Source organism: Anolis sagrei, chromosome 1 (genome assembly GCF_037176765.1).
Source record: "Anolis sagrei isolate rAnoSag1 chromosome 1, rAnoSag1.mat, whole genome shotgun sequence".
Lineage (NCBI taxonomy): Eukaryota > Metazoa > Chordata > Lepidosauria > Squamata > Dactyloidae > Anolis > Anolis sagrei.
In genome coordinates, this window is record NC_090021.1 from 25,898,942 (window position 1) to 25,925,799 (window position 26,858).

At 42.9% G+C, this 26,858-nt stretch overlaps 1 protein-coding gene across 1 annotated transcript; it reads left to right on the forward strand.

Annotated features, from left to right (window-relative positions):
• Positions 1 to 280: 280 nt before the first annotated feature.
• LOC132762114 (solute carrier family 22 member 7-like) lies at positions 281 to 26,858 on the forward strand. Its single transcript, XM_060755096.2, has 10 exons — positions 281 to 679; positions 3,623 to 3,726; positions 4,573 to 4,727; positions 5,752 to 5,920; positions 9,257 to 9,380; positions 11,443 to 11,558; positions 11,671 to 11,885; positions 16,559 to 16,667; positions 25,617 to 25,823; positions 26,795 to 26,858. The coding sequence occupies exons 1-10, from the start codon at positions 290 to 292 to the stop codon at positions 26,856 to 26,858; spliced, it is 1,653 nt and encodes a 550-aa protein (XP_060611079.2). The 5' UTR covers positions 281 to 289.

Consider the following 26,858-nt stretch of genomic DNA (forward strand, 5'->3'; position numbering starts at 1 on the left):
CCATCCCAGCACAGTGCCATCAACTTTTAGTTCCATACACCTTTCTCACCAGCTTCAGTCACTGTGGTTTTGTTGACCTTGTCCTTCATCCAGGTCTAACCGAAAAGGATTTTTTGGCTCTGCACCCACTGGTCCTGAGGGGCAGATGTTTAACCTAGATTTCAAAGTCCTTGAACCCAATGGCTTTTAAAAGTGCCAGATCTTCTCCTTTCATGTAACACAAGGTCTGGAAGGATTCCCTCCTCCAGTAGCTCTCTGGCCCTATGAGCAAGCAAGAACACTGGCAAAGATGAACTTTGAAGATCTCCTACAAGAAGTAGGTGGTTTTGGCAAATTCCAGGTCCTAACATTGCTCCTTCTCTGCTTTCCAAGACTCTTATTGCCCCTGCATTTCCTTCTGCACAACTTTCTGGCGGCCATCCCACCTCATCACTGTGACATCACATATGTGGACCGACTGGCCAACCTCACCAAGGAAGAAGCGTGGCTTATTAGCATCCCAAGAGATGCTGAAGATGTCTTCAGCTCCTGCAAGATGTTCTCAGAACCTCAGTTTCATTTACTGGTTAACTCTACCCAGGAAGCATCTAACACCACAATGAACATCACTGCTGTACAGAACTGCCAACATGGATGGATCTATGATCAATCCCAGTTCACGTCTACTATAGCCACCCAGGTAATGTTCCGTATTCCTTTTATTTGTGATGTTTGTACCTCTCCATTGGTCCTTCTAAATGGAACAAATATTCTCAAGGAGCATGGTATAAAAAAATCCAAAAATAGAGAGAGTAGAACAAAGAGCAATGGATTCAAATTACAGGAAATGTTAAAAAAAACTTCCTGATGGCAAGAGCTACTCGCTAGTAGACTATGCTGCCTTGGAATGTGGTGGAGTCTCATTCTTTGGATGTTTTCAAGCAGGAAAACCATCTGGCCATCTATAAGTGGTGCTTTTATTGTGTTTTATTGCATGACGGGATTGAACTGGATGGCCCTTGTGGTCTCTTCCAACTCTATGATTTGAATGGGTCAGATGGTCAGATGATTTCCAATACAGGATGTCCTACAAAGACCCATAGGTAGATGTGAACAGCTTAATACCTCACAAAATAAATGGCAATGTATGGAAATAACCCTCTTGATAGAATATGGGTGTATCTACACTGTAGAATTAATGCAGTTTGACACCACTTTAACTACCTTGGTTCAATGCTATGATATCCTGGCAGCTGTAGCTGACAGGTGACCTACTCAAACACACATACATATGATTCTGGGACCAAGAATTTTACAAAGCTTGGTGAGATTGAGGAATTGCTTTCTGCTTGAGGAGTATCTGTACAGAGATGCAGAATAATAATAATAGTGAAGATGACTCACTAAAAGATGTGGTGTGGAGATGATCAGAGATTGAAAACAGGATGGCCAGTCAGGATGGAAGGAAACAGAGTGACAAAACAAAGATGGAACACAGTGGGATATAAGGACCCACGTCATAACAGGAAAGGAGAGTGGTGTGTGACTGAAGATTTCTAATTTATCTTCAAGTCCCTCCAAACATCTCAGTGCTATTGCTCATCTGCATCTATCTTCTTCTGTATGTGAATCTCCTTGGAACCTTTGTTCCAAGGAGACTGCCTTTGAGATAAGATTGAAAGCCTATGTAGTTCAATTAAGCAGCTGAGGGGTGAAAGGAAAGGGCCCGAGGCTGTTAGGAATTGTGGAGTTGGACTCCAAAATGCCTGGAGGGGCCAAGTTGCCCATGCCTGCTAGAGAAGGAATGCAATTTGAGACTACTTCAATTGCCATGGCTCAATGATGTTGAATTATGGGAGTTCTCATCTGGCAAGGCAACAGCTTTGGAAGAAAAGACTAAAGACATTGTAAAACTACAACTGCCACAATTCCATAGGATGTAGCCATGGCATGGCAGTTCAAGTGGTGTCAAACTGCATTAATTGCACTGTGTAGGTGCACCCTTCAGTGTTTTGTGTGCCTGACAAATCTTTATGTCTTCCCTCTTTCTCTGCACACACAAACACAAACGACTCAAGGACCATAATCAGGTCACAACCTTCTGAGAAGTTGGCTGAGGTCTGGGGTAGGATAACACTAAATTAATGCCAGGCATGTTCAGAGGAAGTGTGTTTCATATATAACCAGGACCATTGCCTTATGTAAATTAGACAGATAGGTCAATCAATGACTCTCTTGAATTTGTTATTGTTAAAGACACACAAGCTCTTTAACTGGCATCAACACGGCAGGCAAGCTAAGAGGTTATGTAATAGTCACAAAATGGAAGTATATTTCAGAGTTATTTTCAAATCCTGCTTTTATTGTGAGAGGATTTTCCCCAAGTTTCCCTGAAATTTTGGCTTGCACTACAAGACGGAAGTCTTCATGAACTCCAACTGTCTTGGTTTGGCAGACATCCCCCACTTTAATCCTCTGCTGTCCCCCTTATACAAAATATATAATATTTTAAATGCTTTTACAATTTCCCAGTTTCTCTACCATCTTCCCAGATAGAAAAATTCAGAAAAACCTTGGAGGTAAATCGGAAAAATATAAAGGCTAGTATAAACTTTTGTGGGTTACTGGTTGCTCCATAAGAAGCAAGATATCCATCTTTAATGAATCTAGAATGTGATAAAGCACCCAAAATACCCAATCCAATTCTGGGATCCTTCAGCAGGACTATAGTGTCTGTATTCTGATTGTATTGTTCCTGGTTCTGGGAACCACAGTTCAAGGAGGATATAGAAAAGCTGGAATGTACATTGAAATGAGTGACCTAGATGCTCAAAGATCTGGAAACCAAGCTCTATGAGGAATAACTTAGCAGTATATATATTTTTCTTGGAGGAGAGAAGACTTAGAGATGACAAGGTAACCATGTTTTAATATCTGACGAGATAATGCATGTTGAAGATGGATCCAGTTTGTTTTCTTCTGCTCCAGAGACTAGAACATGAATGAATGGATGCAAATTCCAAGAAAAGATTCCCCCTAAAGATTCTCCCAACAGTGCTTACAGTTGGGAGAACTTCCAAACTCCAAGCACTGTAAGACAGTGGAAAAGATTTGCTTTGGAGGGTGGTGGACTCTTGATGGACAGTCTTTAAATTGAGGTTGTCTGGGCATCTTTTAGGTGTGTGTCAGGATCCAGTGCTCTGCCAGTATGCAAGCAGAGGTGAACCAAAAACAACAAAACTATTTTACTTAAAGCAGCACTTACTCATTTGGCTGTTTTCAAGGTCCAAGTTCAAAACATAAAGATAACACACAGCCACAGATACAAAGCAAAACTTATAACAAGGAACATACAACAAACACCAGTTCAGGAGAAAGTACTCAGCAATCATGGTTGTAGTTCAGGAATCAAATGCTGAGCATTCACTGATTAATGTCCAAGATTCAAGAGACCAAAGCATCGTTGTTCCAAAGGTCAAGCCAGAGAGTCCAGAGTCCAAGAGTGATCTAAAGACATAGTCAGTACTTAGAGATTCAAGGTACGTCAAGGTTTGCAACAGTATACAAGAGCAACAGGGTTCACCTCATGGTCCTTTCCATGTCTTTGATTCTATGAATTTTTGCTTTGACTCTTTTGTTCCAGTGGGACTTGGTTTGCGAACAAAGAGGACTGAACCAAGCAACTGCTACTTTCTTCTTCATTGGTGTCATGTTTGGTGCTGTGATCTTTGGCTACCTCTCAGATAGGTAACTGGATTCTATTATTTTCTATTATCTTTTCTCCACAGGAAGTTTCCCCCTTCCTCTCCTTCTAAAACTAGGACAAGAAACTTGAGTGGGGGAGATGCATTAACCCCTTGGAGACCTTGGAGATGCATTATTCCCTTAGGAGACCTTGGAGAAACACTGCATTGTTTACAAAAATACCTCTGCTCCCCATGCTTGGGGACATTTCAACCATCATGTAAGATCATCCTTGGCCATTTGTAGGTCCAGGAGAAGCCTTTTTAGCAACGGAAAGTGAACAAGGTCACTCATTTTTAATGTTCTGCTTTTCAAAAAATACCTCTCCTGGAACTAAAATAGTACAGGAGAGTAAATAAGTGGTGGAAATACTCTCCACATCTTTAGACAATGTCCACAATCCCATGGCCAGTGTGTCTACCAACCATGTTAGCTGGTGAATCATGGAAGCTGTGGCTTAAAAAGGCAATTTTCTATGCTCCCTTTTCCAGCCAACACACTGGACTAGTTGGCTTGCTCAAAATAACAACACAGATGAAACACTACAGTAAACATAGGAAAAAAACCACTAACAAATGGGTAGGAGCCCTGAAATAAATCCTTGCATATGTGTATGTATGTATGCATGTATGTATGTATATGCATGGATACTGTTCCGTAGATGCAAGTTTCTAATATTAAGCATGCTTCTGCTCATAGAGATCTTCCATACTTGTTTGGGGTCAAAAGGGTAAATGCCAGTCAATATTCAGAATTGGTCATTCTCATCACATATTGTAGAGATAAGATGAGAACAGCTGGCAACACCAAATGTGTTGTGTAAGTAACATTTTCTTTCTGGCTCGGCAGGTTTGGGCGGAAATCCATGCTCCTTGTGGCATATGTAGGCACTCTCCTCTTTGGCATGCTGAGTGCCATCTCCGTTACTTACAGTATGCTTGCAGTCACACGGACCCTGACAGGGGTGGCTATGTCTGGACTCTCCCTCATTGTACTACCTCTAGGTAAGCACAATGGTATTTCAAGACAGGCCTCTCAAGTACAGGGGGAGCCATCTTCCCCACTATGTACCTTCTGCAGAAGGTACATACTAGAGCAGAATATCTTCCACGAGTTCGGGAAGACTTCCTTTGCAAGATGTCTCTTGGAATCTAGTAAAGATCTGATCTTTGGCTGGAATTCAGTTGTTGACAATAATATGCATAATTTAGAATTAAGTGCACATGTGTCTCTTTTTAGATGTTCTGCAAGGAGCTATTCAGTAGCTCCTTGTGCAGTTACCAACTCCTTGGAGGCCACAAATACGGTCATTTTACTGGCTATAAAAGGGTGAAAGAAAACAACCATGGATGCTTTGATGCAGCAGAGGGCCAATCCAGACAGACTCATATCCTGGGACTTGTCTGAAGTGTCCAAATTACGCCTAAGTTAAAACCAATTAAATCCAGAGAAAACTGGGATTTCTTAATTTGCTCCTGATTAATAAAACACCTGGAAAGATCTGGACCTTAAACTAAGGTCCAGATCTTTTCCCAGGTGCACTGTTGGCAGGCCCCTCAGGTAAGTTTTGGGGGGAAATGAAATGGGGTGGGGGTCGCTGGTTGACCTGGGAGGGCATGTAGCTACCTTCTCCCAGGGAAATCTTAGAGTTTGGGGTGGATGTGTGGATATTAATCCAGGGAGGAACTGGGTTTAGGTAATCCAGTTCCTCCCAGGATTAAGGTCTGCCTAGAAGGGCCCCCAGAATCACTCCTAGATCTGCAAACACCTGCTGGAGATCCAGGAAAAAAACTCATTTCTGGGGGCGTCATACTGTAGAATCAATACAGATTGACACCAGATTAATTTCCATGGCTCTATGCTAGGGAATTATGTATTTTTAAGAAACACATTAAACTGTTAAAATGCTGATTCACTTCCAAAACAACTGTATTTTTTGTGTTGTCATAACACCAGATTCAAGATCCCCCCAAAAGTGTAGATAAGTGTAGATATACAGGTTTACTCAGTTCTGCTTCTATGTTCCAGGCTTAGAATGGGTGGATATACACCATCGTACCTTTTCTGGGGTCACAACTAGTATCTTCTGGAGTTTGGGAAATATGCTTCTTGCTCTGATTGCCTACTTTGTGCGGGACTGGCGTTGGCTGTTGTTTGCTGTCACTCTGCCTTGTTTTGTGGGCATTGCCTCTTTGTGGTGAGTGAAATTAACACTTCATGATTCTGTGTTACAGATTGCAGAGAACCGTTGTAACTGTGAAGACATACCCTGTTTGCCCTAAATTCTAGCTTTTTCATTCCAAAAGGAGCAGAATTTGCATGGAATAAGTTATAGCAAATGTAGTAAGCTGTAAGAAATGTAGGCATGTAGATATTTTACTATTTCGTTTGAGTATGAATGATTTCCATAGCTTTCCAGGCATTCAAAAAGGCAATAATCAATGTCATGGCAGAAACAGTGATGGGTACTTTTTTAGGTTCTCCCATGATGGTCCAAGCTCTTGCCTTTCACAATTCAGAGAAGGAGATATTTCCTTTTTTGATAACAGGGACAACTGAGATAAGTCATCCCAGGTGTTTTGGGTCAATTTTTGCTGATGAAAATGAGCACAGTAAACTCTCAGTTAACCAGAATACAAGCCACTGAAACTCTCATGCAACCAGCAAAAATAGAAAAATAATACTTTAAATAAAAATTAAAATACAATTTTATGCTACATTGAGGTTAGTTAGAATTTATTTGTGTTTATTTGCTTTTATTTCAATATTAATATCAAACCATTACACAGTTTATGGTATGGTATACTGTTAGTTAGGCCTGTTTTTAATAGTAACTCTCAAGCAACCAGAAACTACATTTATCTGACATCTACTAATTCCCATAGGTGTCAGATTAACTGAGTGTCTACTACCTACCTACAATATTTTCAATTTTATTCTATTTTTAATCAATTCACAGGTTTATTTTCCAAACAATGGAAAATAATGGAAAATCAAAAGCAAAGAAACAAGGATTTTATGTATTTATTTATTTCATTTACTTATATCCCGTCCTTCTCACTGAAGGGGACTCAGGGCAGCTCACAACAAAGGCATAATTCGATGCCTTGAACACATATCAACATAAAAACAACATATACATTAAAATCACATAATTAAAACATATCAATTGAAACAATTAGTTAAAATCACAGAATTCGAAAATATGCCAGGAGCCATTCCAATTGTCATCTGAATCTGTATTGTTAAAGGCTTTCATCGCTGGAATCACTGGTTGTTGTAGGTTTTTCGGTCTGTATGGCTGTGTTCTAGAAGCATTCCCTCCTGACGTTTCACCTGCATCTATGGCAGGCATCAGAGGTTGTGAGGTCTCACAAGAATGCAAGACCTCACAACTGCTGAAGATGCCTGCCATAGATGCAGGTGAAACGTCAGGAGAGAATGCTTCTGGAACATGACCATACAGACCAAAAAACCTACAACAACCCAGTGATTTTGCCATGAAAGTCTTCGACAATACATCAATTTTGGGAAACAATTTTGGAGGAGGGAAGAGCTAGAACACTCCCATTGTTACATGAAGAATACACACATTTAACCAGATGCCTGACCAGACTATGAATACTCATGATTTGGATGGAACAGAAATTTATCCCTAGTCCCCAAACATCATTACACAACTCACAGCCTGAATTCTGGGTAAAGGCTCATGAAAATTAGTACACATTAAGGGAAAGGTGTTAATCTGTGCCCAGAAGTTGGGTATAAACTGAAATTAGTGATTCAGTAGCTTGTGCCTAATGTCAATCATGCATAGTCTGAACTTGTGCCTAACCATATCACAGCAATGGTTCACCAAGAGCTAAATAAATATCAGGTTGAATACAGAGGATCAGATATTTACCTTCTATCCCTTTTCTACAGGGTAGAAGGAGTTTCAAGAAACTGCTTGCTCTAACTCACTTTAGAACTATATATAATCCACTGTTGACCTCTGAATAAGCAAGATATTAGAAACCAGATTGTGAGTTACACATAAATATATATAGATTTTCTGTGCATTTTTCTCAGTAATGAAAAGCTTCTTTGCAAAGCAGGAAAGTGAGCAGCAAGAGGTGCTTAACGTTTCAGGATTTTTTTCAACAATAGCCAATTTTCTATCCAAAATTATGCCTCTTTTTGCCATGGGTGCCTAAGAGCATTTCTGCCAGACACTTTTTCAGCTCAAATTTGCATCCTTTCTTGAGGAATGTATTGAGAATGTCTTGGGAAAGTCACACCCAACAATCTTCTCTCTCTACCTAAAAAAAATGGGGACAAGAATTTCAACCTTCCTCATAGAGTTGCTTGCAGAGTTACACAAAATTCATAGCTGAAATCCTCTTAGCAGCATACATAAATTTTAATACATCACACAGGACCTTTGCTGGTCCCAAAACATTTATTGTTCAGACTAAAATGTTCCTCTAAGGCCCAACATATATAGGGCTCATACACTAATAACACCCAGAGTGATAAAACACACAGAATTTCTGATACCCAGTTATTTGATTCTTTTCCCACAAGACCTTCAGCTATTGACCTGTATTGCATGCTAACAAAACCTTCCAGTTCCTGCCCATTTGGTCACTACTTAGCCCACTGTCCATTTGTCAATGCCCATTTGTTAATGTCATGCATATTGCACATGGGATGTCATAACTAAATAGCTTATAGTTATGACATTAACCTCCCTCTCGTGGCCATTCTGTTGTTGTTGGAGAGTGGAGGGGATTGGAGATCGTTGACATCATCTGCTGGGACCTCCTGGTAGATCTTGGTGAAAGAATCTCCTTTCTTGTAGTACGGAGCAATGGCTTCAAACGACAGGAAAGGAGATTCCACCTGAACATTAGGAATAACTTTCTGACTGTGAGAGCTGTTCAGCAGTGGAACTCTCTACCCCAAAGTGTGGTGGAGGCTCCTTCTATGGAGGCTTTTAAACAGAGGCTGGATGGCCATCTGTTGTGGATGCTTTGAACGCGATTGTCCTGCTTCTTGGCAGGGGATTGGATTGGATGGCCCACGAGGTCTCTTCCAACTCTATGATTCTATAATTCTAAGATGTCCTCAGTCTCTGTCTGAGACTGAGGACAAGAGATAGATACAATTCTTATATCTGGCTATGTTTGTGACCACATGCGAACTGATGACATCATCTATAGAGACTGCCTGGCAGGTATTAGTGGAAGATGTCCTTGATCGATGTCTGGCTATGGGAACAATGCAATTCTATGGTCATTTTCCAGCAGAAGAAATTCTTCTAGGATTACCTAGACATTCCTAGAGAGATGTTCCTTCAGGTTAAAAAATAGCTATTTTTAAATTTGCATTATTCACTTTCATGGGGGCCTTCTGCTCCTAATCTCAGCAAATGTGAGGGTATGACTATATATTATCTTCATGAACATTATGATCAGTATGAAGTAGATGGGTTGGTCTCAAAATGTTTTCACTGATGATCAACAATACCTCTTGACCCTCTGTTTAACAGGTGGCTCTCAGAATCTGCCAGATGGTTGTTGACCAAAGGAAAGCTTGAGCAAGCTCACAAACACCTTCAAAGATGTGCCAAAATGAATGGAAGGAAGGAGTCTGGGGCCAAGATAAACCTCGAGGTACATCAAGGGATCAGGGTTTGGACTGAAACAAAGGGAAAAAAACTTATCTCTTTCTCATTATCATGAATCAGCTAGGCAGAATTTTCACTTTGGCCATGAGCTCAAATTTTCTAGCAATTCCCCATCCTCACCTGCAGCATCAAGAATGGCTCTGCCATAGGTAAGACCACAGCTTCTGCCACAAAATGTTTAAACAGAAATATTGACATGTTGAAGTACAGAGTTGTATGTATCACACGTCTTTCTCTGCACCCTTTGTGCTGAATGGCTGTCAAGCCAATTAGGTCCTGTATGTGGAATGGGGAGGAAGGAGGAAAGGTGCCACTTCCATAATTTATCTCAAGTGGAAAATAGTTTTGGGTTAACCACTTCTCTTGGGAAGTCCAGTTCTCCTCATCTCTTTCAACCTGTTCCAGAAAACTGTAGACATTTCCTTTCCCTTTACCAGGTTTCAGGACTGTTTTTAGGAATCCGAAATCTCTCTGTGTCCCACGAGAATGAAAAAGAGATTCCAGCTCTTTTGCTTCCCTTTTCTTAAACCAGATGCAAAATCTTCTATTTATTGACACTTTTGTTAGATATGCTGTAAAGGTAAAGGTTTTCCCCTGACATTAAGTCCAGTCGTGTCCGACTCTGGGGGTTGGTGCTCATCTCCATTTCTAAGTCGAAGAGCTGGCATTGTCCGTAGACACCTCCAAGGTCATGTGGCCGGCATGACTGCATGGAGCACTGTTACCTTCCTGCCAGAGTGGTACCTATTGATCTATTCACATTTACATGTTTTTAAACTGCTAGGTTGGCAGAAGCTGGGGCTCCTAGATATGCTGTATATGTATTTAAATAATATTTGCTATATACATGCATGTGCATTTGTGCGGGGGAAGATGAAGGAAGAATGAGGGAGAGAGGGAGAATGGTGTAGCAGTTTGAGTGTTGAACTTGGACTCTGAGAGACCAGGGTTCAAGCCCCTGTTTGGCCATGGAAACCCTCTGGGTGATCTTGTGCAAACTACCTTCGCACAGTCATGGAGAAAGGCAATGTCAAACTCCCTCTGAAGAACAAAATCTTGCTAAGAAAACCCATGGCCCTTCCAGACAAGCCCTATATCCCAGGATCTGACCCCAGGTTTTCTGCTTTAAACTGGATTATATGAGTCCGCACTGCCAGATAATCTGGGATAAACAGAAAACCTGGGATCAGATCCTGGGATATCGGACCTGTCTGGAAGAGCTCCCCGTGACAGGTTTGTCTAAGGATTACTATAACTCAAAAATAATTTGTGACAGACACAAATATGCGTGTGAGAACAGACACATTTTGTTTTTTAATATTTGATTTGACATAAATGGCTGAATTCACAATTTTGCAATTAGTGTCTAATGTGATGGCATGACTGAGCCTATACTGTCTGGCTTTACTCGGGGGCTATCTGATACCTTCTGTTAAGATTAAGACCCTTAGCAGATAGAGGCACTTCAGGAAAGGTGAAATGATAACTAAAATGAGTTTACTGAAAACAAGTTGAATAAAGGGTTAACCCCACCCAGTCCCAAGGTACCTTAAAACAATACATTACAAAAGAAGATTTTGCTGGTTGTAGTCATCTCTCTGGAATCTTCTGCCTCTGGTGCAAAGTGATGGATTACAAGTTGTTGCTTATAAACTGTCTTACTCCTCTTCCCTGTGAAGCTTAGTCTGGCCAAAAGCTTCTGTAGTCCTTTAGACTGTTGGTATAATAATACTGCTAAATGCATGCCATCATAGTGCTAAGAATGCCTGTTTTTGAATTGCTTGGTCTAGGATTACCAGACAATGCCCCAAACCTCTAGTGACTGTAGAAAAGGGGAGGAGTCTGGCAAGATTGCTCTATGCAGGGAAATGGAATAGTCCAACGAAGGCTAGCCTCTCAGAGGTGTTATGCTTCACCCAAAAAATTATACAAAGGAAGGTGTCTACACTATTTGGAAAATCTAGGAACAGGGGGAACTGAAGCAAAGGAGAAGAAAAGGCAATGCCAAGACTTCACATCTAACCTAAAACCCATTGTTCCTTTTTCAGATATTAAACAAGACTGCAGCAAATATAGCACAGAAGCCAGGTGGGAATTATTCCTACACCAGCCTTTTCCAGACACCGATGATGAGAAGAATATCTTATTGCATGGGTGCCGTGTGGTGAGGAGGCACATCTCCCTTCCTTCCCCTTTTCCCCAACACATGGATTTCTTTCCTACCTGCGCCTGAGTCTGCATTCCTCAGCACAGCCCTTTGTTTCCCTCCTCTTCAGGTTTGGGGTGGCCTTTTCCTACTACGGCATGAGCATGAACATCACTGGCTTTGGTCTGGATATGTACATGACCCAGTTTGTCTTTGGAATCATTGAAATTCCTGCCAAGATCATTATGTATATTGTGGTTAATTGGGCGGGACGAAGACATTGCCAGGCCTGGACTCTCATCCTTGCTGGCTTATCTATAGGCGCCAACATTGTCATCCCAAAGTGTAAGTAGTTTTATTGTATATACAACATAATGCACTATATATATAGTATATGATATTATAAGATATTAATATCCTAATACTGGCTGGGATCCTCTATCAACTATGTAGTTCAAGTACACAGTCAGTCCATGGATTACAAACAAGATAGGTTTTGTAGGTTTGTTCTTAAGTTGTATGTAAGTCAGAACTGGCACATTTTAAAAGTGTAATTCCAGCTCTATCTATCTATCTATCTATCTATAAACTTTGGATAGCATAAGGAAGGGTTAACACCCTTGTTTGGTTTGGTTTGTTGTCTTTGTCCCAGTTCAGAATATTTCACCTCACTTTCTGTCCCAGTGAAAATTAGATTTTGAAAAAACTGGAAATATGGATTGGAGTTATAGCTTCAGTGGAGACACCTTGTCCCAATGATAACGCTTTCAGGAGGGTTGCTTTCCTCTCACTTCCTGTTGTCTCACCTCGGTTTGTAACTAGGAGTTGGATGTAAGTTGGATGTTTGTAACTCAGGGACTGCCTATATTTACTTAAGTCCAGTGACTTCTCCACACTTGCTGGAGTTAGTGGCACAAGATCCCTGTGAAAGTGAAAAACCACGAATAAAGAAATTGCTATTTTTTTTAGCCTGGGAGAATGCAAAAGTAAAAAATGCATATGTGGAGAGGTGACTTAATACTTAATTAAGGGCTCATCTGCACTAGGCAGTTTAGCCCACTATAAATTTGCCTTGGGGCAGCCGAATCTGGGGCCATTATCCAGACAGTCTGGAACTGCACCTACTTTTCTGGACCATAATTCCTTCATCTTGATTTTATTATTTATTTATTTGCAACATTTATATGCCACCCTTCTCACCAGCTCCTAACTGGCCTTAGGACTCCAGGCGAGCTCCTAATCTTAGTGGGCACCTCTGCTGATATCACCACAAGATATACACACAACAAGCAAGAAGGGGAGACTATCCTTTCCTTCCTGATGGTCTCATTGGTGGCCCGTTTGTGATATCAACTTGTGACACCAGTAGCTTGCACAGAGATCTCTAGCCAGCTAGGCAGGGTAATCTGGGCATGATCCATACCACTTTCTTGAACCCATGACGAAGGCACATCTCTCCCCTCCCCTCCCCTCCCCTCCCCTCCCCTTCCTGTCCCGTACTTTTCCTTCCCTTCTCGTCCCTTCCTTTCCCATCCTTTCTGCCTTTCCCCTTTCCCCTTTCCCCTTCCCTATGTTCAGTCAGATCAGGCCAAATTGGACCTGATCCTATAGTTCCAGACCGTGCTGAAGCCCTGGCATACTCTTGAATTTTCATGAAAATCCATAATATAAAATCTCTTTGCCAAAAGCAGCACAAAATCTGTTTAAACTGGAAAAACTCTGAGATACTCACCAGAAAAACCATTGTGTCATGGGGACCATCAGGGATCAATTTACAATGAATCTAAGGTTTTGGGTTTATGTAAACAAGTGGGTAAACTACATCTCCCAAAACCATGTGTTATTGTTTCCAAACCACACCAGTAGTTAAAATTGGCCATGGTGGATATGTGTACCAAGTTAGATCCAGATCCATCATTGGTGGGGTTCACAGTGCTCTCTAGATATGAGAGAACTACAACTCTCAGCAAAGTCAAATCTCTCCAGTATTTTATTGTGGTTATGGGGGGATATGTGTGCCAAGCTTGGTCCAGATTCATCATCGGTGGGAGTCATCGAACTATCTGGAAGTGGGAGCCATCTCCGAAACTGCCCACAAACAGATACATATAATATAACACCGACAAGCTTTCTAACATATTTTCATTTTTCATTATACATCCATTATTTCTATTTTTCTATTAGCAAAATAAATAGTTTTTCATGTTTGCTTTTGATTTTGAGTCAATGTTTATAATATCTGAAGCATAAATTCTCATCCGCTGTCAATAGTCAGATACTAAATGCCAGTGAATATAATTTATTCAATGTCAGATAACAACCTTTGAGTGGCAATGACCAAATGCTATTTACATGCTAAACCGTTCAGCCAAGCATTAATCAATTTTTTAAAATCAAATATAATTTGTCAGATATTGAAATCAAACGTCATGGGGCATCAAATATTTAGTGATCCTTTTGTATAGGTTCAGGGAATATATTTATCATTGGAATTCACAGAGGGCTTGATGGAGCCAGTGCATTTTAGCTCTATAAATTGTAATTCAGTCAGTCCAAAGGACAAAGATTTAACTTCTTGATTAGTATTTATTCATATTTTACACAGAAATATTGAGATGTTAATGGTGCATTGGCACTATAGAATTAATGTATTAACCTTCTCTGCCAGAGAGTAGTTCTCCCACCAAACTACAGCTGCTGCAATTGCATAAAATTGTTTTTTTATCTATATTATGTTTTATGTATACTGATTTGTTGGAAACTGCCTTGAGTCGCCGATTGGCTGAGAAAGGCGGTATACAAATACAATAAATAAATAAAATAAATAATTAATAATTAATAAAATTGAGGCAAGACAGATAAAGTAGTGTCAAGCTGCACTAATTCTAAAATGCAGTTGCAACCTAATTCAGTACTTAGTTGGGATATTAAGGGGACATATAGATTTGTGCAACTATTAGTATCTCAATATTTGTCCAAATGAGTTTTTAAACTTGGTGTCTGAGGCTGGATCTACACTGCCATATAATCCTGTTTCTGAATCCAGATTATCTGCTTTGAACTGTATTATATGAGTCTATACTTCCATATGGAGTGTTTACTGCCCCATATGATGACGCAGTGGGCTAAAGCACTGAGCTGCAGAACTTGCGGACCAACAGGTCGCAGGTTCGAATCCGGGGAGTGGTGTGAGCTCCTTCTGTTGGCCCCAGCTTCTGCCAACCTAGCAGTTCAAAAACATGCAAGTGTGAGTAGATCAATAGGTATCGCTCCAGCGGGAAGGTAACAACCACATGACCTTGGAGGTGTCTACGAACAACGCCGGCTACGAACAACGTCAGCTTAGAAATGGAGATGAGCACCAATCCCAAGAGTTGGACACAACAGGACTTAATGTCATGGGAAAATCTTTACATTTACCTATACTGCCATATAATCCAAACCTGGTTTGGGGGGTTGTGCCCGACCTTCAGCCCAGGTCACTGCCCACCTAGCAGATTGAAAACAGCTGTGGGTAGATAAATACCACTGAAGTGGGGAAGTATTTTGTCCAAAGGAGTTCTTAAACATGGTGTCTGAGGCTGGATCTACACTACAATATGAATGGGTTCCTTAGTAGACAGGTTAAACACCAATAATCCACTTATAAAGATAACATAATGAATAAGTCCAACAAATAGGTAAATTGTGAAACTTAGACTGTTCAATTCACAGTAGTCACAAAATTAAGTAATATGAAATAAGTTCTGTACAGTCTTGGGAGGCTGATTCATGAACATACAACGACATCACTAAAAGACTGTACAGAACTTATTTCATATTGCTTAATTTTGTGACTACTGTGAATTGAACAGTCTAAGTTTCACAATTTACCTATTTGTTGGACTTATTCATTATGTTATCTTTATAAGTGGATTATTGGTGTTTAGCTGGATCTACACTGCCATATAATTCAGTTTCTGAATCCAGATAATCTGCTTTGATCTGTATTATATGAGTCTATACTGCCATATAATCCAAGCCTGGGTCAGAAGTGAGCACCCAACCTTCAGCCCAGTTTACTGCCTACCTAGCAGATCAGAAAGTAGATAAATAGGTATCGCTGAAGTGGGGAGGTATTTTAATGGAACCATAAGGAAATACCAGAAAAATGCCAGTTATTTGATCAAAGGAGGAAGTCTGTGAACAGGGCTCTTCAGCATGTTGGATGAAGTGACCCCTGTGGCCAGAATTGAACACAACCTCCAAGATGTCGAAGATGGGAAAACCTATATATCTCTATCTATGTACTCTGTCTGTCCTGTCAATGTATAATTGCATTGAATGTTTGCTGTATATGTGTTGTGTGATCCACTCTGAGTCCCCTTCGGGGTGAGAAGGGCAGAATATAAATACTGTAAATAAAAAAAAAATTATATGGCAGTGTAGGTATTGCCAAAGTGACCTTGAAAATAATTGTTCACCTTTAATGTGAGGCATACCTAATATAATACTCACCCTTAAACTCATTCTTGTGGATCATTTGTGGGCTAGATTCTTCTTCCTCCTCCTCTTACTCATCTTTCAGGAAACAAAAGGAATTGAGTTGATCCTGAATTGGTTTAAGTTTGCAACTACTTACAAACAGAATCATCATATTGGACAATATGAACATTAAAATCAAAATAAGGTTGAATTAGAAGGAATCCTAGCAGAAATCTTTTGCGTGGCTAATAGTTAATGCAAATAACATTGATCATATCTATTGCTAGGGGTTTCAGTCTTTATCCCCACAGATATTTTGGACTTCAGCTTCTAGAATCCTTGATTTCTGCCCATGCTCTCTGGGGCTTCTGAGGGCTTAATTTTTTAAAAAACCTCTATTGGATTGCATAATGGAGATGCTTGTACAGAACACTTTAGTGGATTGGGAATGAGGTGGTTTTCCTGTAGCACAACTGGGTAGGGATTGACGTCCAACAACATCAAGAGTCTTGGATTTTGCTAACTCCCTGAACTGTGTTCTTCCACCTCCTTAGCTCTGGAGACTTTGCGCTCAGTGGTTGCCATCATTGGCAAAGGATTATCCGAAGCTTCCTTCACCACCGTCTTCTTGTATTCATCAGAGCTCTATCCCACTGTCCTTAGGTAAGAGATGCTTGTATTTCGCCACTGTGTAATTCTGGACTAATCTAATCATTTGGTCTAACTCACTGGGACTGTTGGTTTCCTGCCTTAAATTCAGGGATAGGTTCTGGATAATGTTGTAGTACAAACTGCACTAAAACATAAGCAAGAGATTGGGAACTCCTTGTGAAAAGGTAATAGTCAGCCCTCCACATTCACTGTGATTAGAGGCGCAGTACTGCCACAAAAGTGGAAATACTACAAATTAACACCCCCCCCCCCCACCACCACCACACACACACACACACACTCACTTTTGTTTAAACCTGAGATAACCCCTGTCTAGGAATCTCTAGGGGCCATTCCAGACAGGCCCTATATTCCAGGATCTTATCTCAGGTTTTCTGCTTTAAACTAAATTATATGTGTCCCTACTGCCAGATAATCTGGGATAAACCGAAAACAGGGGGAAATAAAGCAGAGGAGAGGAGAAGGCAGAGCCAATATTTCACAGAAATGTTGGACCACTCTAACAACCATCATGTCAGACTACACAGAGAAGCCATTGAAATCCACAAGCATGTGGACAATTTCAACAGAAAGGAGGAAACCATGAAAATGAACAAAGCTGGCTATCAGTATTAAAAAAAAACCCCTCTAAAATCAGGACAGTAAATAAAGAGCAACATTAAAAAACAGGGGAATTCCAGGCAAGAACCAATCAGGGCCAACTAACACCTCCCAACAAAGGATCCTTTCAGGCAACCATGTGTTGAAGCTACAAGGCCATTAAATGCTAATCAAGGTGGCCAATTGCAACATTCACACTTGCCTCAAGCAGACAAGACTTCTTTCTCCCACCCTGGGCATTCCACAACCTCCGAGGATGCTTATCATAGATGTGGGTGACATGTCAGGAGAGAATGCTTCTGCACCATGGCTATACAGCCTAGAAAACTCACAGCAACCCACTTCTCATGATAACACATCCCATTCTCATGATAACTCTTTTAGGAGTGAATTTCCCTCCCTAGGGATAGATTTCTCTCACTTCCTGTTGTTTCACTCACATTCCTAAGTACGAGTCTTTCGTAAGTCAGGTGTTTGTAACTCAGGGATTGCCTGTACTGAATTTGTTGAACAATGTCATTTACCAATTAAAAGGTCCTTCACTTCAGGACTATTAGACTTATTCATAATGCAAGTTTAATCAATTGACTAATTTATTCACTCATATGATGGTTTTAGAAAAAAATCAAACCCATCGTTGAGTACATTGCAATTATACAGTTATCAACATCATGCGGTACACTTCCATACCAGATGCTGGAGAATAGGAGTGCTCTTGTATTGCACTCATGGGTTTACTATAAGCATCTGGCTGGCCCGATGGAAAACAAGATATTGAACTAGATAAACCTTTGCTCATTTTGAGCAGGGAATTTAATACATTGAGAATTTCCAGAAGGTTCTGCTCTCCAATATAGTTTATGGCATGACTCCCATATCCAAAGGGCCAGTACCTGCAGCTTCATTTATCCAAAACCAACAAAATGCCTGCTCTTTAGCCATTTTTATGGTATTCTGAGCCTGGAAGTCCTCTATTTTGACAGGATTCTCTGTTATGGCTTTGCATATCCACACCAAGTCCTGAAAAATATCATCTTATATCATTGGTTCTCAATCTGTGGTCCGTGGACCACCAGTGGTCCATAAGAACTAAAATATGGTCCACGGCCTTACTCTTACTACATCGTTGCAATGAGAGCAACTGGTCTCGCGAAACCCTCTTATAGTGATGAGGCTTATTAAATATGGCTTTCTGTGGGCAAGCAGATGCCGACTACTGGATGGCAGATGTTCTATATTAGAAACTAGAGCTGATGTGGTCTATCCAATGTAAATTTCTTAATCAGACCCCAAATAACCTAACTGAATCTAAAGTTGACCAAAAACTGATTCGTAACCTTTTGGTACTAATGTTGGAGAATGGTCCCTGGTCAAAGTAATCCCTAGTCAAGTGGTCCCTGGTCAAAAAAAGGTTGGAAACCACTGCCCTATATATATGAGAGAGTCATACTATGCTTAACTTGAGGTTTCCTTGAGGCAACCTTTCAGGATCAGCCAAAATATATTACTTTTTTGCAGAAAGCAGCAAATCATACCTTCCCTCTCCAAAATGAGCTCCATATGAGCATATCCTCCAACTCTCCCAGTTTCGCCCTTATTGAGGCTTTGAAAATGTCCCCATTTCTCTCTCTTCCACTCATGTCCTTCCTTTCAACCTCAGTTTATTGTAATTGCTGCAAACTGGATTCAAAGTGCAAAAATGATTTGCACTCAACTTTGCAGGGAAAAGAGAGGAGGATATCAGAGAGAGAATCTTGCCCTTCCCTGTGGGTTCAGGCAAAAGCAAACTGCTGTTGCCATTCCTAGCTCATAAGTTTAGTTAATTCTATTTAAGTCTAATTTAGTCAAGAACTATATTAACTGTTTACTGTCACCATGGATGGCTGACTTGCTGTAGCCAAAGTTGTTTCTCTGTTTTTAATTTATGTGAAAATGTTTTTGAAAAGTTTTGAATGTGATTAATTTTACAGAACTGAATGTTTGTCATGCTTTTGCTAGCAGCACAGGGCACCGAGCAGCAAGTACAATCAAATAAGGTTATGTGGAGGGAGTTCCGGTTCCGGTCGAGCGAGCAACAAGATCTTAGCTGCGCCGACTGAGATCTTTAATCCGCTGAAAATCAGAACGATCCCCCCCCCCCCCCCCCGCTGACCCCCCAGCTGAAGCAAGAGATCCGGAACAACCTGGGGACCCGATAGAGACCCTGGCGATCTGGTTCGGCTCAGGAGAAGGGTAAGAGGAGGCGGAGAAGGCGAGGGAGACTGAGGTAGAGCGTCATCGCCATTACAGCGTGGCTGGCTCCCCCAATCCTAAAGATCTCACCTAACTGTTGAGCGAGGCATGAGTTGCTGGCATTAGGGCTGATTTCATCGCTCCCCTGGATCATCAGGGAGACGGTCTGTGCCATCTACCACCATTACGAGCTGTGTGGGACGGGCCCTGCCTGCGGACTACGCCGCTGCTGCCGCATCCTCGCTTCGGCTGACTGCTTCCTCATCGGGCCCGTGGCGCTCTCAACGCCGGAATCTCAGCCCGGTCGACCCTCCACCGGACCGGCGGGACTGCAGCTGGTTGTTCCACCTCCGGGCCCCACGCCATCGCGGCCCCTGCACCCACCTCGTGGAATCACAACCCGTGCCGCTAGCTCTCTCTTCCCCCCCCCCCACGCTAGCTGAAGGGGGCTGTGAGGGGCGAAAGGAGCTGAAGTTATGGGCGGCCTCTCCGCTCAGGAGGGGATCACCGAGAATACCCGAGGCTGGGCTGCTACCTCCCCCGCCAATCCGATGGTTTTCCATCATCTCTTGTCGGCCGGAATCTAATAGCGCTAATTTTTCCAACATTGTGGGCCCAAACAACAACCGGAAGGCCTACCTGATAGTGATTCCAGGGTTCAGCTGCTTGCCATTCAGAACTGTAGCAGCATAAACCCTGTTATTTGGCAACATCGCCCTCTCTGGTCAGAGGTGCAATAACAATCTACAGAGCTCTACGTCCAAGGAATTGGTCACTCTTTAATGTTATACTGCCCTCTATGGTCAAGCTAAACTATGTATATAATATCTCTACACAGTGTGCAATTGGTGAACTTGTGCTGCTAATTAGAAAGACCTGCAATTGTTGCCTTATCCTGCAGACTACCAGCTATTCTGCTTGTGGCATTCCCTCTTGGGGCAGTCAAGGAAAGCTGGGGGCCAGGCTTCTGGGTGCCGGCTTGTTTTCCACGGACCCAAGGAGCCGGGTGCTGTGGCCTGAATTGTCTGCCTTGACTGAGTGGTTTGAAAATCAACTTATTTATATAAGGCAGTAATTTTGCACTATTTGCACTACTTTGCACTATTTTGCACTATTGAACTAGTCTAGCTCTAAATTTAGTCAAGCACTTTAGATCTTTGCCAGAATCCTTGCCAATAACCATCTGGTCCCAAATTAAGTGGTTACTATCTTTGCACTTTAATCAAATACTCTGGGTCCCTGTACTGCCACCTTGAAGTTTCGTATATACATATATATATACATATTACTAACCACCTGCACTTTACTCCTATGTCAATGTTTACATTATCTTTGCTGTTATTGGTATCTTATCAGCTATCACCACAAGTGCACTTTACAACAAGTTTAGCACAGGTGCACTTTACAGCTCTCACAACACTGGAAGGAGCAAGTAGCATCAAGGGGCGGGAATACTGGGATCCAGAGACAGGTAACCATAATTACAAACAAGCTTCTGTTGCTACGATAACAACTGTTGGAAATGGAGGGCGGTTCCCCTGGGGAGGTGGGCCTACGGGTGGGGGGGGCGCCATAGAGGTGGTGATAGGTAGAGGGAGATACGGGAAAGGGAGAACAAAACATCAATTCTGGCCCAAAATTTACAATAACAAATTGGCAACCTTCAAAAATACCAAGAACCAAAGACAAAATCGAATTCGGCTCAAAATTCATAATAGGACATTGGCAATTCCAAAAATCAACGCTACAATTCGGCCCGAAACAAATAAAAATAGATTGGCAATCAAACAATCCTCTCCTGACAAGATACAACTGAGGTGCCAGGTTGGTGGCCCCTCCAAGCTAAAAGTGGTGCTGTTCAATGCCAGGTCGGTGAATGGAAAGACTTCCATCATCCAAGATCTAATTCAAGAAGAACGAGCTGACCTGGCTTGTATAACGGAGACCTGGTTGGACGAGGGGGGAGGGGTCAACCTCTCCCAGCTCTGCCCACCAGGTTACTCAGTTCAGCACCAACCAAGGCTTGGAGGGCGGGGAGGCGGAGTCGCAGTGGTCTATAAGGAGTTTATCCCCCTGATCAGGTGCCCCATCCCACAATCATCTTCCTTTGAATGTGCCGGCTTTAGGATAGGTGACCGGGACAGGATAGGGATTCTGTTAGTGTACCGACCACCCCGCTGCACTACAGTCTCCCTACCTGAGCTAGCAGGAGTGGTCTCGGACATGGCGTTGAGCTCCCAACGGCTTTTAGTCTTGGGAGATTTCAACATCCATGCCGAGGCCTCTCTTTCTGGTGCGGCTCAGGACTTCATGGCCACCATGGCAACCATGGGCCTGTCCCAACTAATATCTGGTCCCACCCATAGTGCCGGGCACACCTTGGATTTGGTCTTTTCGCAAGGATGGGATGAGAGTGACGGGATAGAGGAGCTGACCATCGCTCCTTTGCCATGGACCGATCACCACCTGATCAGTTTTAGACTAACTGTGCCTTCTAACCTCCGCAGGGGTGGTGGACCCATTAGAATGGTCCGCCCCAGGAGACTGATGGATCCAAATGGTTTTCTGACGGCTCTTGGGGATTTCTCCACCTTCCTGGCTAGCGACTCTGTCGATGCTCTGGTCTCCCGCTGGGACAGTGAGTTGACCAGGGCTATTGACACAATCGCTCCGGAACGCCCCCTCTCAAGTAACCGAGCTAAACCAGCTTCTTGGTTCACTGAGGAGCTGGCAGCGATGAAGCGAAAGAAGAGGAGGCTAGAGTGCGTGTGGCGCCAGAATCCCACCAAGTCTGCCCAAACACATCTGAATGCCTTTTTAAGGTCCTACGGTGTGGCAATAACGGCGGCTCAGAAAATATTCATCACAGCCAATATTGCATCCGCGCAGAATCGTCCAGCTGAGCTTTTCCGAGTTGTCAGGGGTCTATTAAACCCGCCAAAAAGCGAGATCCCTGATAACTCGGTGGCTCGCTGTGAAGCATTCGCTCGATTCTTCGCGGATAAAATTGAGCGGATTCGGTCGGGTTTGGACGCCATGTTAACGGCAGTCTCTGGGGATGTAACGAGAGCATCTGCTTGTCCAGTTTTGTTGGATTCGTTTCAATTGGTTCAGCTTGAGGATGTGGACAGGATCCTTGGAGAGGTGCGACCCACCACATGCATCCTAGACCCCTGCCCTTCCTGGCTGATCAAGGAAGCCAGAGGGGGTTTGGCAGGGTGGGTGAAGGTGATGGTTAATGCCTCCTTACAGGAAGGAGAGTTTCCAGCGAGCTTAAAACAAGCTATTATAAAACCGCTGTTGAAGAAACCATCACTGGATCCCACCCAATTCGACAACTATCGGCCAGTTTCCAATCTCCCCTATTTGGGCAAAGTCATGGAACGTGTGGTGGCAACACAACTCCAGGGGTTTCTGGTAGACACTGATTATCTAGATCCGGCACAGTCTGGCTTTAGGCCGGGACATGGAACTGAGACAGCCTTGGTCGCCTTGGTAGATGATCTGCGCAGGGAACTAGACAGGGGGAGTGTGTCCCTGTTAGTTCTGCTGGACCTCTCAGCGGCCTTCGATACCGTCGATCACGGTATCCTTCTGGGACGCCTCATGGACATGGGGCTCGGGGGCACTGCTTTGCGGTGGCTCCGATCCTTCCTTGAGGGTCGGTCCCAGAAGGTGTTATTGGGTGACACCTGTTCGACCCCACAACCGTTGTTGTGTGGAGTCCCACAGGGTTCAATTCTGTCCCCGATGTTATTCAACATCTACATGAAGCCGTTGGGAGAGATCATTCGGAGTTTCGGAATGAGATGTTATCTCTATGCAGATGATTTCCAAATCTGTCACTCCTTCTCACCTGTCACCAAGGAGGCTGTCCAGCCCTTGAACCGGTGCTTGGCTGCTGTGTCGGACTGGATGAGAGCTAACAAATTGAAATTGAATCCAGACAAGACAGAGGTCCTACTGGTCAATCGTAAGGCCGAGCAGGGTATAGGGTTACAGCCTGTGTTAGACGGGGTTACACTCCCCCTGAAGACGCAGGTTCGCAGCTTGGGAGTTATCCTGGACTCATCGCTGAGCCTGGAACCCCAGGTCTCAGCGGTGGCCGGGAGAGCTTTCGCACAATTAAAACTTGTGCGCCAGCTGCGCCCGTACCTTGGGAAGTCGGATCTGGCCACGGTGGTCCACGCTCTTGTCACATCCCGGTTGGATTACTGCAACGCACTCTACGTGGGGTTGCCTTTGAAGACTGCTCGGAAACTCCAACTAGTCCAACGGGAGGCAGCCAGATTGCTCACCGGAGCGGCTTACAGGGAGCATACCACCCCCCTGCTATGCCAGCTCCACTGGCTGCCGATCCCATTCCGAGCACAATTCAAGGTGCTGGTTTTAACCTACAAAACCCTATACGGTTCCGGCCCAGTGTATCTGTCCGAACGGATCTCCCTCTACATCCCACCTCGGAGTCTAAGATCTTCTGGGGAGGCCCTGCTCTCGACCCCGCCTTTATCACAAGTGAGACTGGCGGGGACGAGGAGCAGGGCCTTCTCAGTGGTGGCCCCCCACCTGTGGAACTCACTCCCTGGGGAGATCAGATCAGCGACCTCCCTTCTCTCATTTAGGAAAAAGCTGAAAACTTGGATGTGGGACCAGGCCTTTGGAAACTCTGGCAACTAAAAAGAAAGACCATAATGATGGGCAAATAATGAAGAAACCTGTTGGACCTATGGAACGCGGAACACTGACCATGAGACTGTTTATTGATGTGCTATTGTGCAATATATTGATGTTTTAATCTGTTAATTGTTTAACTATTGTAATTGTTTTTATATTTGTACGTGTTTGGATAAGGGTATCGAATTGTGCCTCTTTTTGTAAGCCGCCCTGAGTCCCCCCTCGGGGGTGAGAAGGGCGGGGTATAAGCAGCAGAAATAAATAAATAAATTTTGTGTTATTTTGGAAGCTGCCCTGAATGTCTCTGGGGAGAGAGGTATGGGTTAGAAATAAATAATGATAATGATAATAGTAATAATGTTTTTCTTCATTAATAAGCAGATTTCCTATGAAGCAGGTGACATGGTAGTCCTTTGTGATATTATAATTTTTTTCTCAGGTAAAGGCGATGATTTACACTGTCATAGGCTGCTGACAGGTCTATGATGACAGCTTCTGTAATCTGCTGCCTTTCAAAACCATCTTCTATGTGTTGAGTCAGGTTCAATAGCCTGTACATGTATGTGCTGAATCAGGTTCAGCACAATAGCTGGTATTGCACCACCTAATATCCGCCGGAAGTAGCAGCCAACAATGAAAGGACTGAGGCAGTGACATCTCCATCCCACCCCTTGCTTGGATGTCAGCCAGCACGCTAATGCCTTAAATCAAGAACTAGTTTTCTAAGATCTACAGAGACAGACACTCGCAGGAACACCTCAGCAAGCAAGAGTCCAAAAGTGGCAGGCTAAAACCAGGAACCTTAACCTATGGCTGATACTGAATGAGGGACTCCCTCCTGGGCACTCAGAAGACTGGGTGATTTCGAAGATGCTGAACAGATTGCGCTCTGGCACCACGAGACGCAGAGCCAACCTTAAGAAATGGGGCCACAAAGTAGAGTCCACAACATGAGATTGAGGGGAAAAGCAAACTGCAGACCACCTATTACAATGCAGCCTGAGTCCTGCCACATGAACAATGGAGGACCTTCTTATCGCCACACCAGAGGCACTCCAAGTGGCCTGCTACTCGTCAAAGGACATTTAATAGAATGCCAAGTTTTTAAACTTTGTGTTTTCTCAAATACATTACAATTGTACCCTCTGTTTGCTTCTGACACAATACACAAATAAATAACATTCATTAATAAAGTTTTTTCAGTCTAATGTTGCTTGGCCAACCATGGTTTTCATTTGTAAAATGTTAGAAGCTATGTCATAGTAGGCTGAGCTTATCCAGTTATTCCAGCAGCTGAAGAAACCTTACAGCCACCTCTCTCTGTTCCTAAGAGTAAATATGCAATCTTTATTAATGAAATCCATTTTGCTGCCTTTTCATGAGACTGAGGTGCTTATAGCATCATTTTCATATATTCCTCTGCTTTCTTTCTAGACAGAAAGGGCAAGGCTACTGTTCTTTCATGGGACGCCTCGGTGGGTCCGTGGCTCCACTCATTTTCTTGCTGGACGGGCTCTGGAAGCCACTGCCCCAAGTGACGTACTTTGCCGTAGCTGTGCTTTGTGGCTCATCGGTCTTCTTCCTCCCTGAGACATTAAACGTCCGACTGCCAGAGACAATCGAGGACACCGAAAAGCAAAGGTGAGATGAGGGATATCTCCACTCCGCAGAATTATAGTTGTTTGATGCCACATTAACAGCCTTGGCTCAATACTATGGAATTCGGGGATTGGTAGTTTTGTAAGATGGATTCAAAGTGCAAAAATGATTTGCACTCAACTTTGCACGGAAAGGTTTTCTACTTGTGCCATTCCAATTCTGTAGCTCTATGAGTTCCTTGAGAATTTCTAATTATATATTCACCACTTGGCTGGCAAATCATCAAGTGTGATCCCTTCAATACCGTATATGTTCTGACAGATGTCAAATAGCAAAAAATAGGGGAAAAGACCAAAGGAAAAAAGTTCTCAATGGGGAAGGGGTATTCCTTGTTTTGAAGGGAGGGGAGGAAATAAAAATATTGATCATCTAGCATTAATTTTTCCTACAATGTAGGACCCTTCCACACAGCCATATAACCAAGAATATCAAAAGCTTCCAGTGGCACAGCAGGTTAAACCACTGAGCTGATGAATTTGCTGACCGAAAGGTTGATGGTTCGAATCCAGGGAGCGGGGTGAGCTCCCGCTGTTAGCTCTAGCTTCTGCCAATCTGGCAGTTCAAATACATGCAAATGTCAGTAGATTAATAAGTACCGCTCCAGCGGGAAGGTAACAGTGCTCCATGCAATCATGCCGGCCACATAACCTTGGAGACTTCTACGGACAACACTAGCTCTTTGGCTTAGAAATGGAGATGAGCACCAACCCCCAGAGTCGGACATGTCTAGACTTAATGTCAGGGGAAAACCTTTACCTTTACCTTTATCAAGGCAGTAAATTATACAATATCTGCTTTGAACTCAGTTATCTGAGTCCACACTGCCATGCATTCCAGTTCAAAGCAGATAATGTGGAATTTTATTCAGCTGTATGGAAGAGGGTTTAGTTTCCAACTTGGCGCTAGTGCATCTCTCAATGATCCCAGTCTTTCCTTTTGTTCTTTAATTGCAGTTTGGAAAAGGAGAAGCAGCTGCGTGGGAATATCTCCGAAGTCATGCCTCTGAAGTCATTATAG